This window comes from Mobula hypostoma, chromosome 4, assembly GCF_963921235.1.
Source record: "Mobula hypostoma chromosome 4, sMobHyp1.1, whole genome shotgun sequence".
Classification (NCBI taxonomy): Eukaryota; Metazoa; Chordata; class Chondrichthyes; order Myliobatiformes; family Myliobatidae; genus Mobula; species Mobula hypostoma.
The window spans coordinates 177,019,924-177,038,866 of record NC_086100.1 but is presented as its reverse complement, the minus strand read 5'-3'; the positions used below and the strand labels follow the sequence as shown (position 1 = coordinate 177,038,866).

At 40.7% G+C, this 18,943-nt stretch overlaps 1 protein-coding gene across 5 annotated transcripts in view; it reads left to right on the top strand.

Moving 5' to 3' along the window:
• The window catches only part of reep1 (receptor accessory protein 1), a 101,698-nt gene extending 83,476 nt beyond the window's left edge, over positions 1-18,222 (top strand). For 2 of the 5 annotated variants that reach the window (XM_063047061.1, XM_063047060.1), the window contains 2 exons: positions 3,333-3,478; positions 8,401-18,222. In XM_063047061.1, the coding sequence (XP_062903131.1) occupies positions 3,333-3,478; positions 8,401-8,472 (218 nt within the window). In that variant the 3' untranslated portion in view covers positions 8,473-18,222. The remainder of the gene's footprint in view (positions 1-3,332; positions 3,479-8,400) is intronic. The other 3 variants (XM_063047062.1, XM_063047063.1, XM_063047064.1) reach the window with 3 other exon arrangements.
• The last annotated feature ends 721 nt before the right edge of the window (positions 18,223-18,943 follow it).

The following is an 18,943-nucleotide window of genomic DNA, read 5'->3' as shown; positions in this document are numbered from 1 at the left end:
GGTCTACCACTGAGGTCTTGGCTGGATCGCTCTTTGTCTGGAACCTTCTACCGCCATGGGTGATCCTAACAGGTATCATTCTCAGAACCTCAGAGACTCACAGGTTTCTCCATTAAAAGGTGAAGGTCCTCGGACATCTCCTAGACTGAGGTAACCAACCTCAGCCTAGGTGACGTATGGGCACTACAATTGAAATGGCCACCCCAGGGACAGAACCAGACAGAGCTATTGAATGTTCTCCTGCTGGCAGATTTAGTGCCTGGGGAGGGGTCTTGTGCTGGAAAGTTAATCACAACATGTGTAACCAAACTGTAACAAGGAGCCAGGTGCACCTGGAGTTTGGCATAATTATTGCAAATGTAATAACGGCTTTCTCTTTTTCTTTTTCTGCCTGTTTAATTTGTCCGTTCATTCTTCATCAACGCACTGGAATGTTGTGTAAGTTTTTCCGGTCTGCATGAACTGCCTTTGGCTCAAGAAGCATAGAAGTAAATCTCTGATGTCCGCTCTGTTGTATACCTGCTGAGCGTTACTGCTTGTGTGGTGTTGCCAAGCAGGATTAGTGCGTCAGTCACTGTGAGAGTCCAGTGCTTAAGAAATGCTGACATAACAATTTCATTTTAATGCACTGGGCTGCCAATATTATATTTTATGACATACTTTCAAAATGGGTAATCAAACTATTTGTCAGTGAATTTTTTGGAATAATCTGTCAATGATTAAATGATGTTCTGTTACTCTATAAATTCATCATGACTTTATCAAACCCATTCAAGAACACTGCCTTGATTGTGCAATGGAGTAAACATGCTAGTGGCTTGCTGTGATCAGTGTATTTACTGGGATCAGCTGTGCACACTGTTATCTTTGATGCTTATGCAGTCAGATTGGCTTTAAATCCTCCCTACTTGTGCAGCAAGCTGGCATTTTCACTCTGAGAAGAGTTGTGTGTTTACAACTGCAGTCAACCCAGGGCCTGATTATTTGAATGATTAGACAAAGCTACCATTCCCAATGCTTGAATTATTTTATTGGGTAAATTGTTTTTTTTGTGTGTGATTGGACATCTTCTCCAATTTGCCTCTCATCCTTCTTAAAGCATGAATAATTTTTTTAAAAAATGTTCACACAAGCTGGAAAAGAATGGCACTGTAAAGGATCCATATCTCAGGAGCATTCACAAAAACTTGAGTGAAAGCATGTGGCCCCAACACAGGTCTTCACCTTTCGTATCGGCCTTTCACAATCGGCCTTCCACATCAAGGCAAAGAAATCCACGAATCTTATAGCCTTAAATATATTCAATGACTGAGCATTTGGGGCCCTCTGAGACAGAGAATTCCACAGATTCACAAACATCTGATTGGTTTATTATTGTCAGGTGCCAAGGTACAGTGAAAACCTTTTGCTTTTTTGTGCCATCCAGACAGATAAGTACACTGAGGAAGTGAAAAGGAAAACAGACTGCAGAATAGGGTGCTGCATTTGCAGAGGAAGTGCAGTGTAGGCAGACAGATAAAATGCAAGGACCATGACAAGATAGATTGAGAGATCAAGATTTCGTCCTCTAGTGTATGAGAGGTCCGTTTGAGAGTCTGATATCAGTGGGATAAAAGCTGTCCTTGAGTCTGATGGTTTGTGTCCTCATGTCTTTGCATCTTCCTCACATTCAGGTCTAAATATCCCACCTCTTATCCTAAAAGCAGACTGCTGTTTAGTTAATTGGTTTAAAGGCAAAGGAGATTATGTTGAGTTGCTGCATAATATTCAGTGGAATGCTATGACAAGAAAATTCAACATTGATCATATGCACTAAACACAAGACAGTAAAGAACGCATTATGTCCAGACTTTGTCTTTATTTCAGACAAGATTGCAAGATAGATAGGTACATAGAGCTTAAAAAAATAGATGGCTATGGGTAACCCTAGGTAATTTCTAAGGTAAGGACATGTTTGTCACAGAATTGTAGGCCGAAGGGCCTGTGTTGTGTTGTAGGTTTTCTATGTTCTATGTTCTATTTCAGAAGTAGTCTTCAATGTATCATGTGCTTGGTACCCACAACAGAAAACAATTTTGTTTTGTAAAGTAATGTTAACCTATCTGGGTGCCAGGTTTCATTCACCATCTCAGTTTTGTCAGCATAACTTTTAAGCTTTGCCTGGGATTTAAAGCACCCAGACAACGGATCAGCATAACTGCATGGCTATGTTCAAGCTCTACACCAGCATCTTTCTGCTCACTCTTTTGTCATGATTTACTAATAGGAATTTCCACAGAATCACTTCTAGAATGTTTAACTTCACTAGCTTCCCTTGAATGTGGAACATAGAACAGTACAGTATCGTACTGGCCCTTTGACCCACCAAGCTGTGCCTACCTCTCACCTACTTAAGGATCAATCTAATTCTTCCCTCCCACAAAATTATCATCGTCATCATTATATGCCATGTCATATGATGTAGGTGATCATGCTCTCATGACCATGATGTTCTTGGCAAATTTTTCTACAGAAGTGGTTTGCCATTGCTTTCTTCTGGGAAGTGTCTTTACAAGACGGGTGACCCCAGCCATTATCCATACTCTTCAGAGATTGTCTGTGGTTGCAAAACCGGGACTTGTGATATGCACCAACTGCTCACGCGACCATCCACTGCCTGCTCCCATGGCTTCACATGACCCTGACTGGGGGAGCTGAGCAAGTGCTGCACCTTGCCCAAGGATGGCCTGCAGGCTAGTGGAGGGAAGGATCACCTTACACCTATCTCCGTTTTTCTTTTATCCATGTGCTTATCTAAAAGTATCTTAAATGTCTTTGATGTATCTCCCTCTATCACCATCCCTGGCAATGCATTCCATGCACCTACCACACTCTGTGTTAAAGTCCTACCTTTGACACCACCCCCCTCCACCGTACACTTAAAGTTATGCCCCCGTATAATAGGCATTTCTGCCCCGGGAAAATGTCTCTGGCTGTCCATGTGATCTATGCCTTATCATTTTGTACACTTCTATCAAGTCACCTCTCATCCTCCTTCACTCCAAGGAGAAAAGCCCTAGCTCGCTCAAGCTAAGCTCATAGAACATCCAGGCAGAATCTTCTGCACCCTCTGCCCACATTCTTCCTACAATGAGGTGACCAGAGCAGAAGTGTGGTCCAGAAGGGTGTTGTGTGTAGAGAGCTTGCACCTTCTGTGTTTCCAGTGTAATGCGACTGAGAGTGCTTTGGTTTGGTTGCTAGTAGCACTCCCTTAAAGCAAGCAAACAGATCCTTTGTTTTATCTTTTGTATCACTCTTCTTCATCCCTTAGCCGGTTAACTGGACATTAAAAGGTGATGAAGTAAATATTGATCAGGGCCCGAGGTCAGATGAAGAACAGAGTAAGACTAAAGCAGTAGAGCACTCTGACAATGAGATAACAGGACGCATGCTCCAACAATCCTCTAAACTACTTAGAAAGAGAAGGCACCACAGTGAGGTAAGTTATGGGACCTGCTACCTGGTATTCTGCAAAAACAAGTCAATCAGGCCTCATCTTTCAAGGAGTCTTTTTTATTTTAGTTATTCAGAGGTACAACATTCCGACCCAACAAACCCATGCCACCCAAATGCACCCAGGTGACCAATTAACCAACTAACCCATACGTCTCTGGAATGAGGGAGGAAATCAGAGCATCTAGAGGAAACCCACACGGTCACGGGAAGAACGTACAAACTCCTTACAGACAGCGGCAGGAATTGAACCCACTGTAAAATGTGGTGCTACCCACTACGCTACAGTGCCAGGTCTTCTGAGGGGCTGTATGGCAAGCCTTACTTTTCAGCTAGCTAAAGTAAATACGGCTGTGCTAAGCAGAAAAATGAAGCTTTTCTTTTATTTCATCAAATTGATCCACTCAAAAGAAACTGGAAGCTCTCGTCAAAGTGAAGCATGACCAACCACACAAATCCATTTAATTGCTCTTGCTTGTCCCCTTCTTTCCACCCCCAACTTATCTCCTGCTACGCCGCGAGAAACTATGACGTTTGCTTGCTGATGTGGTTACTTTTAGTGATGAAAACAAGGAAATGCCCTGGCTCATTGCTACCATCAGGAAGGAGGTACAGGAGTCTGAAGGCGCACACTCAACAATTCAGGAACAGCTTCTTCCCCTCTGTCATCTGATTTCTGAATGGACATTGAACCCATGAACACTACCTCACTACGTTTATTTTTACTTTTGCACTACTTATTTAATTTAACTATTTTATATATACTTACTGTAATTCACAGTTTTTTTCTCTCTATTATTATGTGTTACATTGTATTGCTGCAGCAAAGACAACAAACTTCACGACGTATTGCAGTGATATTAAACCCGATTCTGATTCTGATTCTGTAACATCTGCTCATAATTATAAAGTTCCAACTGATGTGGTTCAATTGACCTTCAACCTTGTAAGGGAAAACTACTATTTGCTGAGCAGCATCTTAAATCAGCAAAGTAGTTGCTGGAGTATTGATTATAAACTGTTGCCCTAAAATGAAATTGCGTGGTAAGCCAAGTTTGAGGAAAAATGGCATTTTTTTAGTCATAGTCATAGTCATACTTTATTGATCCCAGGGAAAATTGGTTTTTGTACAGTTGCACCATAAATAATAAATAGTAATGGAACCATAAATAGTTAAATAATAATACGTAAATTATGCCGGTAAATTATGAAATAAGTCCAAGACCAGACTATCGGCTCAGGGTGTCTGGGAGGAGTTGTAAAGTTTGATGGCCACAGGCAGGAATGACTTCCTATGATGCTCTGTGCTGCATCTCGGTGGAATGAGTCTCTGGCTGAATGTACTCCTGTGCCCACCCAGTACATTATGTAGTGGATGGGAGACATTGACCAAGGTGGCGTGCAACTTAGACAGCATCCTGTACGAGGGCCAAACATGATCAACAAAGTATATTAAAAAATGACTGACTGTAACTTATCAAAACACTGAGGTAATTGAAAGGGCATCTGACCACAAGGATTACTCTCCTCCTCCACTCTCACCCCAAACACCGGCATGCCTCAAGGTTATGTGCTGAGCCCTCTTCTGTACTCCCTTTTCACCTATGACTGCGTTCCTGTACATGGTTCTAACTCCATAATCAAGTTCGCAGACGACACCACGGTGGTTGGTCTGATCGGAGGGGATGATGAGACAGCCTACAGGGAAGAGGTGCAGCACCTGGCTACATGTGGTGCTGATAACAACCTGGCCCTTAACACCCAGAAGACCAAGGAGATCATTGTGGACTTCAGGCATGCTAGGAGCCACACTCATGTCCCCATCTACATCAATGGAGCTGTAGTGGACATGTATTAAGTTTTAAATTTCTTGGTGTACATATTTCCAAGGATCTCACCTGGTCCCTGAACTCCTCCATCCTTTATTTGCAGCGCCTTTATTTCCTGCGGAGCATGAAGAAAGCTCACCTCTGTCTCAGGATACTGATAGACTTTTACCGCTGTACCACTGAGAGCATACTCACCAACTGCATCTCAGTGTGGTATGGCAATTGTCCTGTATCAGACCGCAAAGCTCTCCAGCGTGTGGTGAAAATTGCCCAGCGGATTATCGGCACCCAATTGCCCACCATTGAGGACATCTACTATAAACGCTACCTGGGCAGGGCGAAAAGCATTATCAAGGATGCATCCCACCCTATGCACTCTTCTCCCATCCGGTAGGCGCTACAGGAGCCTCCGCTCCCGCACCAGCAGGCACAGGAAGAGCTTCTTCCCTGAGGCTGTGACCCTGCTGAACCTCACATCACAGCACTAAGCAGTATTGCACCCGTATTGTAATGTCTCAGTACTTTTATATTTGTGTGTTGTAGCACTTACTTTCTATTCGCAGTTATTTTGTAAATAACAATATTCTTTGCATTTCTGGTTGCTAACTGCATTTCATTGGCTTTGCATCTGTACTCGGCACAATGACAATAACGTTGAATCTGATCTAATCTTGTGCATGGTCAGTGACTTATGTGGTTCAGTAGCAGCTTCTTTAAGACAATGTCAGACTTGCCTTTTTTAGGTCATCCCCCTTTTCAAAGGAACAATCAGGACCGTGAGCAGAAAAGGAAAATCAACAAACTGAAGAGAGAGGAAACTAGGAATAAAAACAGAAGATGCTGGAAAGACTCACCAGGTCGGGCAGCACCTGCAGAGAGAGAAACAGAGTTAGTGTTTCTGATGAAGTGTCTCTGGGCTGCCTTGCCTGCTGAGTTTTCCAGCATGTCCTTTTTTTATTCCAGGCTGTGAGCTGTTTGGTGGTTTGTACCGCATCGGGTGTGGGGGAGGGGGGTAGAGAGTTCAGGGTAGAGAGTTCAGGTAACAGGCAGCCTTCTGGACACCCCAACCAAGTGACCAAACATATATTCAGAAGGTGAGTACTAACAGTGAGTTTGACCGGTGGAACTGATGCGCACCTGGAGTCCAACTGGTGCTCAGTTTGTCACATAGGGGTATGCAACTTCTTCTGATTATTGGATGGTAAATTATATTGGCAAATGGGCTTAGTACTGTCACATGTACCAAGGTAGCGTAGAGAGGCTTTTCTTTGCGTGCCATCCATACAGATCATTTCATCACATCAGTACATCGAGGTAGTACAAGGGAAAAGCAGAATGCAGAATAAAGTGTTACAGAGAAAGTGCAGTGCAAACCATGATGAGAGGTCAAGAGTCTATCTAATTGTTCCAGGGGACCATTCAATAGCCTTACAACAATGAGGTAGAAGCTTCCCTTCAGCTAGGTGATACGTGCTTTCAAGTTTTTGTATCTTCTGAGAGGGGAGAAGAGAGGATGTCTGGGTGGGAGGGGTCTCTGATTTTGCTGGTAGCTTTACTGAGACAGTGAGAAATGTAGACAGAGTCCATAGCGGGGAGAATGTTTTCTATGATGTGCTGAGCTGTGTCCACAACTGCAGTTTCTTGCAGTCACAGGCCAAGTAGTTACCCTACACAACCATGATGCATCTAGATAACAAGTGCCTCTCTGTCAGTCCTGTTGTTCAATTGTAGGGTGTAACTACTTTCAGACTTTTGTATCTTCTGCCTGATGACCAACTTGTATTTATATTAAACCTTTGTTCGGCTGCCCTTGGAATGGTATGTACAGTTCTGGTCGCCCATTACAGGAAGGATGTGGAGGCTTTGGAAAGGGTGCAGAAGAGGTTTACTTAGCTGCTGCCTTGATCAGAGGGTATTAGGTATATGAGGATGTTGGACAAACGTGGGTTGTGTTCTCTGGAGTGTCAGAAGCTGAGGCAAGACCTGATAGAAATTTATAAAGTGATGAGAGGCAAAGGTAGAGTGGACAGCCAGAAATTTTTTATTCCAGGGTAAAAATGTTGACTACTAGAGGGCATAGCATTAAGGGGGCGAAGAGGAATGTTCAAAAGGAATGTGAGGAGCAAAGGTTTTAGAAAGAGACTGCTAGGTGTTTGGAACAGGCTGTCGTGGTGGTAGTGAAAGCAGATACAATGGTGTTGTTCAAGAGGCATTTAGATTGGAAAATATAGAGAATGGAGGGATATGGATTATGTGCAGAATAAGGGAGAAATTTAATTTTCCATCATGTTCAGCAAAGGCATCATGGCCTGTTCCTGTGTGTAACATTCTATGTTCTACAGTACTGTGCAAAAGTCTTAGGCATATATATATATATCTAGCTAGGGAGTTTAAGACTTTTGCACAGTACTGTAATAACTTTATGTATTGCACTGTACTGCTGCTGCAAAAAGAATCAAATTTTATGACATATGAGAGTGATGATAAACCTGATTTTGATATGGGTCCATATTGTGGACTGAGAGTGGGAAGGGGGCAAGGAGAGGGGAATCATGGTTGTGAAAAGCGGAAGAGAGAGGGGAAGCACCAGAGAGACATTCTGTAATGATCAATAAACCAATTGTTTGGAATCTAATGACCTGTCTGGTGTCTCAGGGCTGGGTGTGTCTACATCCATGCCACCCACTGCCCCTGGCACTCCTTCTCTGCCACCTGTCCCACACCCTTCCCACGGTGCGCCACCCTCGCCATTCCCAACATCCTTTGCTCCCGCCAGATTTACAAACTTGCTCTCCACTTCATGTTGACAAATACAAAAGTATTAGGCACCCTAAATATATATATATTTGTGTGTGAGGCACAGTACTGTATGTAAGGAAATGACCCTTGCCTTATTTGCCAAGGTCATTTTAGCTGGCCAGATAAGATTAGCTACCTCAGCACAGATTGGAGATTGAACCTGCACCCATTCTTTTCTTAACTCTCCTCGTAAATTGGGTTTAGCTGCTAAATGATGAGTGAAACAACTGTCTGTCTATTGGCCATTTTAGTGGTTGAATGTATGTATGTGTTTTTATAGGCAGAGCAAAGGCACCCTAATCCACCACCCAGGAGAAAAAGTACCTCAGGCTGTAGCAGCGAATCCATGTGACGCCAAGGAACCATCGGACTGGAGTGACTGGATTTGACCTCCGACTTGTTTTTGTCCTGCCTTCACGAGCCAAGCAACAAGTGACACACAGGGAACTGCAGAGGAACCCCTGGCTAGAGAGTGCTTCACGTTTTCTGCAGATGCCTTCAGCAACTGTCCATGGGTATAAACCGCATCGTAATGTGTTTCTCTTCTGTCTCTGTTAGCTTCCAAAATTTACACGTGGTTGTTGAAACAAAAATTCAGGAGTGATGGGGAAGTGATTGAAATGCTTGTAGGTCCAAAGTGTCTTCAGATTTATGTAAGAACATTCCAACATGTAGTGTTTTCGCTTTGGAGCAATCTAGAAACAAAAATTGATCAAAATCTTATGTAAACAGGGAAATCTACTCTACAATATACAGGTATATTTGTTCCACTACTCACAGGGATAACTGTTCTTCAATATATAGGCACTTATGCTATTTTGTGTACAAGGATTTCTGTCACACCCTGTACACAAATACATTATTCTGAGCACTGGTGTATGTGATGTATGCATAGGTATATGTGTTGTACTATGCACAGGTATAAATAATGTTTTGTGCACAGTATGTGCTGTCCTCTGCACTGGAATGTCAATTGCATCATTCATAGGTATGTCTGTTGACTCTGCACAAGTGTGTCTGCTGTGTTGTACATAAACACATTAAATGTATGATCTGAAACTCTAGTCACACCGTGCACAATGAGAAGACTGACCAGGCTACTGGTATGAATCTCTTTTGGATTTGCACTGCTGATGATGACAGTCAACGTTTTATTTTTGCACCTATACGAAAAAACAAAAGGCGTAGCAGCTTTTATGTTTCTTTACCTGGTTCCATTGGATTAACGTTCTTCTGTTCTCTGCTTGCTGCTGCATCATATTCAAACAGAACAATATCCATTCAGGAAGCCAAAGGGCTGATTTCCTCTCACTACTTCTTCCAGTGAGACTATTTGTTAAGTAGCAAGTGAGAACTGTCACTTATGATAAAAGCATTACGTGCTCAGGCAAGGATGGACATTGAAATGATAGAGGAACACATTCAACTCTTGAGCATGTCCTACCATTCAGCTAGATTATGGCCAGTCTGCTGCCTCAAATCCATTAACCTGCCTTTGCTCCATTTTTCAAACTCAAAATGAAATTTAATATATTCCTTCCTTTAAAATCACAATCTGTGATGGTAATTCCCATAATTAATTTGTCAATTAGTTGAAGGAGCCCAGTGGAATATTATCGAAAATAAATAAGACAATAGAAAGAATGCACCAATAAATGTGATTTTTATTTTAGGGAGGGAGGAGTGGGCATTGTATCTCTCTCATTTTCTTGAATTTTTATCACAATTTCTCCAACAGTGAAAATTGATTGCAGGAATATGGGTAACCCAGGTATCGTAACCACATCTCTGTAAAACTGAATAAAGCTATTTCACAGTTGTGTGTGCAGCATTGTTAGAGACAGCTATGGCTGTGGAAGGAAATGTTGGAAAATGCCACAATGGGGAAGTTACATCAGACAGGATTATTATACAGTGGATTCTCATCAGCTGGTTAGTGCTTTGAGCAGCAGAATTAGATAACATTTTGGCAAATGTTCTTTCTACTAATATTATATGGCATGCCTCATTGAACATTAAAAAACAATCCTGGAAACTTCCTGGCTGCTTAAAAATGTATTTTCATTCCTCTTCGCCTTTAAGATTTCCCTTCGCTCTGTAATGTGCCCTTGTCTCTTTGTGAAGAAAGAGGATTTTTCAGCTGTGGCTCAGTTTAGCAAGTATACACTTTTCATACATTTTTGGTGCAAGTGTGTTGCTGAAGTCTTCCAGACGCTTGAATTTAGAAGAGGTCCATGAACTATGAAAGGATTGTGCCCACATCAGGCTCAAATGAAGATGAAATGCTGAAACTGAAGGTGAAACAGCTAAGTTTAGATATTGGGGAAGAACCATATCCATTTGGCCTCGAGAGTTAGGTATGTGTCAAATTGTGGCTTTAGAGTATAACCAGTGTCTTTTTTCAAACTCAGGCTCAGATCTTCTCAAAATCAACACTGTAGCAGATGAGATATATATCTGAAATTGTAATCCTACATTTAGGTGATGGAGGCAGATGGATGAATGGCAGAGTGTGCCCATTTGCTGCCTCAGTGGTCCCACTGATAACAATAGGCTCCAAGGAGGCAAGACAATGGACAAGGACCCTGAGCCCATGATTAATGATGTACAAGTAAGTGGCAGGCTAAGATAATCATTAGTAATAGTGTGTTGTAGGCGATGCATTTGGTACTTTGTGGTCTTTAAAGCCTTGGAATAGCCTGGCTTTTGCAGTGATTTTGAAAGTTCATACACTTGTATGGGACTTGACAAGTAGTTGTAGCATTTTTGAGACAGTTTTTATTATAAAGTAGTTTGTGGGGAAAAAAGATTGAAATATTTAATTAACCCTTTCCTTGCATGCTTTCCATTCAAATTTCTGACTCTCATATTGTATGGAGCAAAAGTGAGGTTGTAGAGGTTTACACCGATACTGGGGTTTCTTATGTGGGGATGTGTTTAGTTGCTAGAACTTCCTGTTATCAGGCGCGGTAGTGTTTGACTAGGACAGCTGGCTTGTGTTGATTTGAGTGTACTTTAGAATTTCATTAGCTCGTCACTTAGTGACTCATTGGTTAGGTTTCAAGCAGGTTGATAACTTTCATGTGAGTTGGTAAAACCAAGGCCTTGTGAGGTCTCCTAGGTATAGATGCTAGTTCAAACTAGAGTGGTTCATATCACTCAACACCCAGCAGAGATGATCTGGTCATTGTTACATTCCAATGTGCTAATTTGCTGCCAGAATTATTTTGCAAAGCAGTTCATTGCTTTAAAGCACATTGGGATATCCTAATGCTGTGAAATACACCATACAAATGCAAATCTTTATTGCCTAGAGCAAGTTTAAACTGATCCTGTTGCCAAATTTCATGTCAAATCACCAGCTGCTTCAGGTCTCTGACATCTGTACCCACATTAAAGTTTAAAACCTTCTCTCCCTTGATTCTCTTCTGGACATCAGTTATAAGTTATGAACAATTTTTCTACTTATCCACTTATCTGTAAAATGTTGGATTATGCGATTAGCAATATTTTTTTGTGGTAAGTGTATGATTTACAATGAATTTTAAGACTGCTGGTTGTTTACAAATCTGGAAATCCAGGTGAAGGGCTGAGCCAAGGGTTAAAAGTGGAAGTCCTAGAACTAAGTCCTAAAACTCCAAGTAGGAATCTTTGGAAAAAGGTACAGATAAGGATAGTGTGCTTGTTAAAGGGCTATATGTGTTAGTGCTAATCCCTTTAATGTTGAGGAAACTTTGTCACATAATACTGGTCATCTGCTGACCAGTTTTTACTGTTGACGGTGATGTTATTATAAGAAGTATGAAAGAAGCAGAGTTCCAAACTTGCTGTGAAGTCAAACCACGTACAAAATTAGGGAGTGGTGGGGTTGGGGATGTTAACATGTCTTACTATTATGTCTTACTATCAATCCAATGTTGCAGAAAATTGCTTATTTTAATTGTGACCCCCTTTCCATAACTTTCCACCAAATGCCATTGTAAATAGGTGTTCATTAACAATAATAATCCCGCTGTGACACTGATCTTAAACCGGTTGATATTTCATATCCTCTTTTGGGATGTTAGTATTTGCCATATCCATAATTGCTGCCTTAAACCATTGGGGTAAATGTACTCCCAGAGATCTTGTTGTGAAGGGAGATAGCCCAATACCAATGAAGGACTAGCACTATGTTGCCAAGTCATGATGGTGATACTTTGCAGGGGAAGCTTGCAAGTGGTGGCCTCCAATCCTGGTGAAGGGTCTCTGCCTGAAACATCAACTATTATTTCCCTCCATAGATGCTGCCTGACCTGCTAAGTTCCTCCAGCATTTAGTGTGTGTTGCTCAAGATTTCCAGCATCTGCAGAATACAATCTCTTGTATCTCTGAAGTGGTGGCATTCCATGTGTTAGTCATCTACATCTTTTAGATGATAGAGGTCACAAATTTGATAGGTGCTGTAAAGGGAAATATCAGTGAAGGAATCAACCTCTGTGTTTCTCATAGTTTTGTGGAGCTTCTGCTTTCTCCAACTTTATTAAGAGTAACTTAAAATGTTTTAGTACTTTAAGAGCTATTATTTAGGATCTCCAATACCTGGATGCCTAGTGTCTCTGTATCGCAAGCACCTAACTGGACAACCAGAGGTGAAATGAGCACTGGAACTGGCTTTCAACATTGAAATTAGTTCCATGTTTCCCAGGAGGTTCATGGCTTGCCGAAATACCAGGATGAGAGTGATGAGAACAAGAAGATGTAAAGACATTACTTTGATGAGAAATCATATAAAGGAACAAAGTCACTGTGATATGAGGCTCTAAGAAAATTATAACATCTAGCATGGTGTTGAAGAGCTATTTATGAATCATCCTCTGTCTCAAACATTGCTTTAGTTAACTGGATCAGTTTTTCTTTCAACAGCTTTCCTTGCTTTTTTAGAGCAACTATCACAACTGCTTAGGGAGAGCATTTTGCTGAGGGTTTCTGGTGTGTGATCATCTCTTGATGCTTTTCCTCTCTTGCTCCAATTTCTTTATGAACTGGTGTTTGTTCTTTGAATACTTCTTTTTGGCCTCCTGCATATACATGTTGAGCCTGCCACAGACAAGATCACTATTTGCCTTACAAACTACTGTATCTTGGACTTATTCTCCGCTTTAAGTGCATATTTTATGGTATAGATGGCATTGTAATCAATGATGTTACCTAGATGTTACCTAGAAGTCTTTATAATTTAGGTTCAAGGAAGCAACTCATTATAGCAAATATCAGTGTTGCCTTTGTAAACTTAATTCATCACAAGTCCAACTTTGCTTCCTGTTCAACTTGAGGTAAATATTTGTCTGAATGAAAATTTGTAACTACAAGGTCATGGCCCTAACTGAACACCTTTGAGGAGAGTATTTTAAGTTGATGCTATCTCCATCAGTCAGAGGTCCAATGTGGACAGTCACTTAAGGTGTTTGTCATTAATGAGCAGCTTGCCCAGAATGTTCTCAGCAGTGTATTTCTTCTGTTCCTTTATATCCAATTCTATGAGCTGTTTGCCGGGGTTGGATGCATTAATAAACTTCTGTTTCAGAAGGCATGTTCGGATCTCCTGACCATGAACGTTGTTCAGCTTGGGAATTACTGGCACTGCAACCTCAAAGAGACGAACACAATCTTCTATCATGGGAAGTAGATTAGCATGGGACTAGCAGCTTCGACTTCTGTGAAAGAGCTGTAGTAGAATCCTTGTTATGGTCTTTTATTTTCCATTGGCTCCAATTCTTTTTGTGTAGTTCTTTCTTTCTGTTGACCAATAATATTCAATGCACTGTTTCTTACATGCGTTGTTAATGTGCTGATGTGAGTCCATGTGTGGTTTCTTCACTCTGAATGAGCATCCCCAAACAATTCTGAAAGCCCTTCTTGATGTTGTCTAAGTCCATCAAGATAGACATGCTCGGTGAGCAAGAGGACAGTGTTCATGTGAGGTTTACAGAATCTATCCTTCTCTTGGTCTGATGAGAACTTAGCTAGCTCAAACTCTAAGTTCTGTGTGGTAACTTTCAGGCCTTGCTTCAGAGAGAATAAAATTGTGTGTAAGCCTACAATAAACTTATCCTGGAAGAAGTTCTTAGTGCCAAACCATATTTTAGATAAACCTGATAAGCAATCTATGAAAATTCACTGGAGCATCATCTGATCATCAAAACTTCAATGCTTGTTGGTACCATAGAAGGCAAGAAAAGAACAAGAAGCTTGTGTGAAACTCTGTTCTCTGATCTTTAATTTTACAGCTGGGAGTGGTAGAGATGAAAGAACTGATATTCGACTTTGAAGAATGAATGCATGACCTATGGTTGACCATCAGTTTGGCCAGCTGTGAACTGATAAATGAAAAAAATATTTCCATTTTTGCTTCAATGCCCTGTGACCATCCCTGGGTCCAGGTTAGAGTCAGGCAGCACATTCTTGGTTCAAGGATAAAGACTAGCAGCCCACCACTGGCTACAGGCAAAAGACAGGCAATTCACTGGGTTCAGGCTGGATGCAGGCAGCTCATCCCTGAATCTGTGAGGGAGATTGCCCCCAACCCCTTCCCTGGGTGCAGTCAGGAATTTCTCAGTCCTGAAAAATTGCACCCCCTCCCCCCACAAATTGATTTATGGCTTGAATTCTCCCTATGTCTACAACTTCTCCATCCAGTGGGATGTTTTTCGGAAGCAGGAACTCTGTATAGATCGTGTGAACTTGATAACAAATTTGTAGGCACTCTTAATGCCTTTCGTGCAATGTTCTAATCAGATTGAATATACTATGAAGAATATTTAATATTTTGAACAATTAATGCATATTCCAAGATAGAGTATTATAAACTATGTAGCAAAAAAAGTAGAACAAATTTTATGAAGCATATGTGGGGAAAGTAGGAATGTAAAACTAAGGTAGATTGTTCCAATGTGAATCAATTGCACGGGTCAAAACAAACTGCCCTCTGCGTTTGAATTTGTGAGACTTATTTCGGATATCATGGAATCAATCTAACCAATATTGAGATAGCATTTGATGTTAAAATTATGTTGTCAAAGATTCATACCAATAGACCATGTAAGAGTAATACTGGTGAACAAATTGGAATTTAACCATAATTTCAATACTGGCTTCTTATTGATTGCATGCTTGGAAATTTCACTGCAAAGACTCAAACAACCAGAGCTTGATATGAATGCATATTACATGGATTACTAGTCAAATAGCATGATTACCATATCACATACCTTACTAGTATAAGGACAAAATAGAAAACAAAATACAAAATTCATTGATAATTAGATTTGATAATTTTATATTATTGACTTCATTGAACCAGAACCCCAAATTGAGCTAAATCATGGCCCAAGTGCAAGGCGTAACACAGGTGAATGTTTGGGCAGACATAAATGAATATTTTAAGCTCACAACATGGAATAGACATTGAAATAGAGAAGCAGACTATTAAAATAAGGCTGAAAGGAATGTAAAGTTTTTTTTAGGATGGATGGATTTTTCCTCATCCATTTTCTGATCAAACAGGTTTCCTCATTGATATAGATTCTTTTCCAACTGTTTAAAAATAATATATTGCACTTTAGATTTCAAGAAGCTTCTAGTTAGCAAACTAAGATATAACCATGCAATTCTGTAGTTACCTATGCGTTAGGAGGATTTGTGTGGTATTAAGTGACAGTTGCAGGTAGATAATTTTAAAACAGTGTAGAAGAGATTTCAGTAGCTTCTCAATTTTGGATGGTCCATGAAGGAATGGAGAGGTTCTTGCAAATCACAATTTAATATTCACTTTGTGCCTAAATTCTGCCATGGCTTCACCCCTCAATCTCTAAATTCTTCCAACCTGTACCATATTTGAATTCAGTATTTTATGAGTCACCCCTAAATCTCTGTTCCACCAAAGGCAAATGTGAATTCATCACTGGATCCTCTCTAACCACCGAGCCTCTCCACCTTCCTTAACATTTCCATTTTTGCTTCAATGCCCTGTGACCATCCCTGGGTCCAGGTTAGAGTCAGGCAGCACATTCTTGGTTCAAGGATAAAGACTAGCAGCCCACCACTGGCTACAGGCAAAAGACAGGCAATTCACTGGGTTCAGGCTGGATGCAGGCAGCTCATCCCTGAATCTATGAGGGAGATTGCCCCCAACCCCTTCCCTGGGTGCAGTCAGGAATTTCTCAGTCCTGAAAAATTGCACCCCCTCCCCCCACAAATTGATTTATGGCTTGAATTCTCCCTATGTCTACAACTTCTCCATCCAGTGGGATGTTTTTCGGAAGCAGGAACTCTGTATAGATCGTGTGAACTTGATAACAAATTTGTAGGCACTCTTAATGCCTTTCGTGCAATGTTCTAATCAGATTGAATATACTATGAAGAATATTTAATATTTTGAACAATTAATGCATATTCCAAGATAGAGTATTATAAACTATGTAGCAAAAAAAGTAGAACAAATTTTATGAAGCATATGTGGGGAAAGTAGGAATGTAAAACTAAGGTAGATTGTTCCAATGTGAATCAATTGCACAGGTCGAAACAAACTGCCCTCTGCGTTTGAATTTGTGAGACTTATTTCGGATATCATGGAATCAATCTAACCAATATTGAGATAGCATTTGATGTTAAAATTATGTTGTCAAAGATTCATACCAATAGACCATGTAAGAGTAATACTGGTGAACAAATTGGAATTTAACCATAATTTCAATACTGGCTTCTTATTGATTGCATGCTTGGAAATTTCACTGCAAAGACTCAAACAACCAGAGCTTGATATGAATGCATATTACATGGATTACTAGTCAAATAGCATGATTACCATATCACATTTTCTTTATCCTTTATTGAAAATACTAAATGAGTGCAGGTTGCGGTTAAATGCTAGATATCAACACTTCCTCTTTTCATAGAAGATATATTTGGAAAAATAGTTCATGTATCTAAACTTCAAATTTATTACTGGTCTGTACTTCATGGACTTAAATAGTGATGGAGGCAGATTCAATAGTAAGAATGAAATTTACTTGAGCGGGAAAGATTTTCCAGAGTACATGAAAAGAATGATGTGAGTGGAATAATTGGGTAGCTATTTCAAAGATTTACTATAAACATAATAGGCTGTACTGCTTCCATCTCTCATGAATGATTCAATAACCTAGTTGGCGCAATCCAATGTCACAGCACTTGGAGACATATGGCAGATCACCATAATTACAATTAGATGTATCTACAGGTACAATTATCTCCCATCATTCAAAGGTTTTAAAACTGCTTCGGTAGAGTTTCTGAGGGAAACCGTCTCTTCGTGAGTGGTGATGCATTTATCTCATACACCCTTCATGCAAGCTGAACAAAACTTTATGTAGGTAGATGGGCTAGAAAATATACACTAGTGCTACATGTCAAGCACATGCCTATTAACTAATTTTTCCTTGCTCTGCAGTAGCAGGCAATGGCATGGATGTGTGCTGCCTTATCAGAGTACTAAACCACTCTGCTAGCTTGTTCACATTTAGACACAATGAATGCAAATGTAAAAATAATTACATGTTTTTGTAACAATGCAGACTATGCTGTATACCATTGTGCAACTAAATGGGGATAATGCACAGGTCAAAATACTTGCATTTTCCCAAGCATTTTCAGCTACATATATTTTAAAAAATTTACTTGCTATGTGCACTGGTCTTCACAATAGATCAGTGAGGATGGTGATTGTCTTAATTTCTACTATTGTATCTTCTTTTGCCCTTCTGGTGTGCAAGAACCTTTTTATTTCCTTAAATTTGCAGCAAATAACTGCAGATCTGGCAGGCCAGAGCACTTTACAGTTGTATTCATTCACGTTTGTTTCGCCTAACTACAGATGTTAATTGTATATAGGGAAATTGTTGTTGCCGTTACAGTGGTTGCATTCAGAGTACTGCATGAATTATGGGATTGTTGTCTTACATTTATCACAGAACTCTTGGAATTGTAATAAAAGACTGAAAGATTGTAAAGGGATGGCTTCACTTTCATGCTTTACACACACACACTTTGCATATAGTATGTTCTTCACAGGGGATTAGGGCAGGGCATTTGATTTCCACTGTTATATATTGTTCACACATGACATAGAAACATAGAAAACCTACAGCACAATACAGGCCCTTCGGCCCACAATGCTGTGCCAAACACATACTTACTTTAGAAATTACATAGGGTTACCCATAGCCCTATTTTTCTAAGCTCCTATCCAGGAGTCTCTTAAAAGACCCTATCGTATCCGCCCCCACCAATGTCGCCGGCAGCCCATTCCATGCACTTACCACTCTCTGCGTAAAAAACTTAACTCTGACATCTCCTCTGTATCTACTTCCAAGCACCTTAAAACTGTGCCTTCTCATGCTAGTCATTTCAGCCCTGGGGAAAAGCCTCTGACTATCCACATGATCAATGCCTCTCATCATCTTATACACCTCTATCAGGTCACCTCTTATCCTCCGCCACTCCAAGGAGAAAAGACCGAGTTCACTCAACCTATTCTCATAAGGCATACTGCCCAATCTAGGCAACATCCTTGTAAATCTCCTCTGCACCCTTTCTATGGTTTCCACATCCTTCTTGTAGTGAAGTGACCAGAACTGAGCACAGTACTGGTCCTATATAGCTGCAACATTATCTCTGGGCTCTTAAACTCAATCCCACGGTTGACGAAGGCCAATGCATCGTATGCCTTCCTAACCACAGTGTCAATCTGTGCAGCAGCTTTGAGTGTCCTATGGACTCAGACCCTAAGATCCCTCTGATCCTCC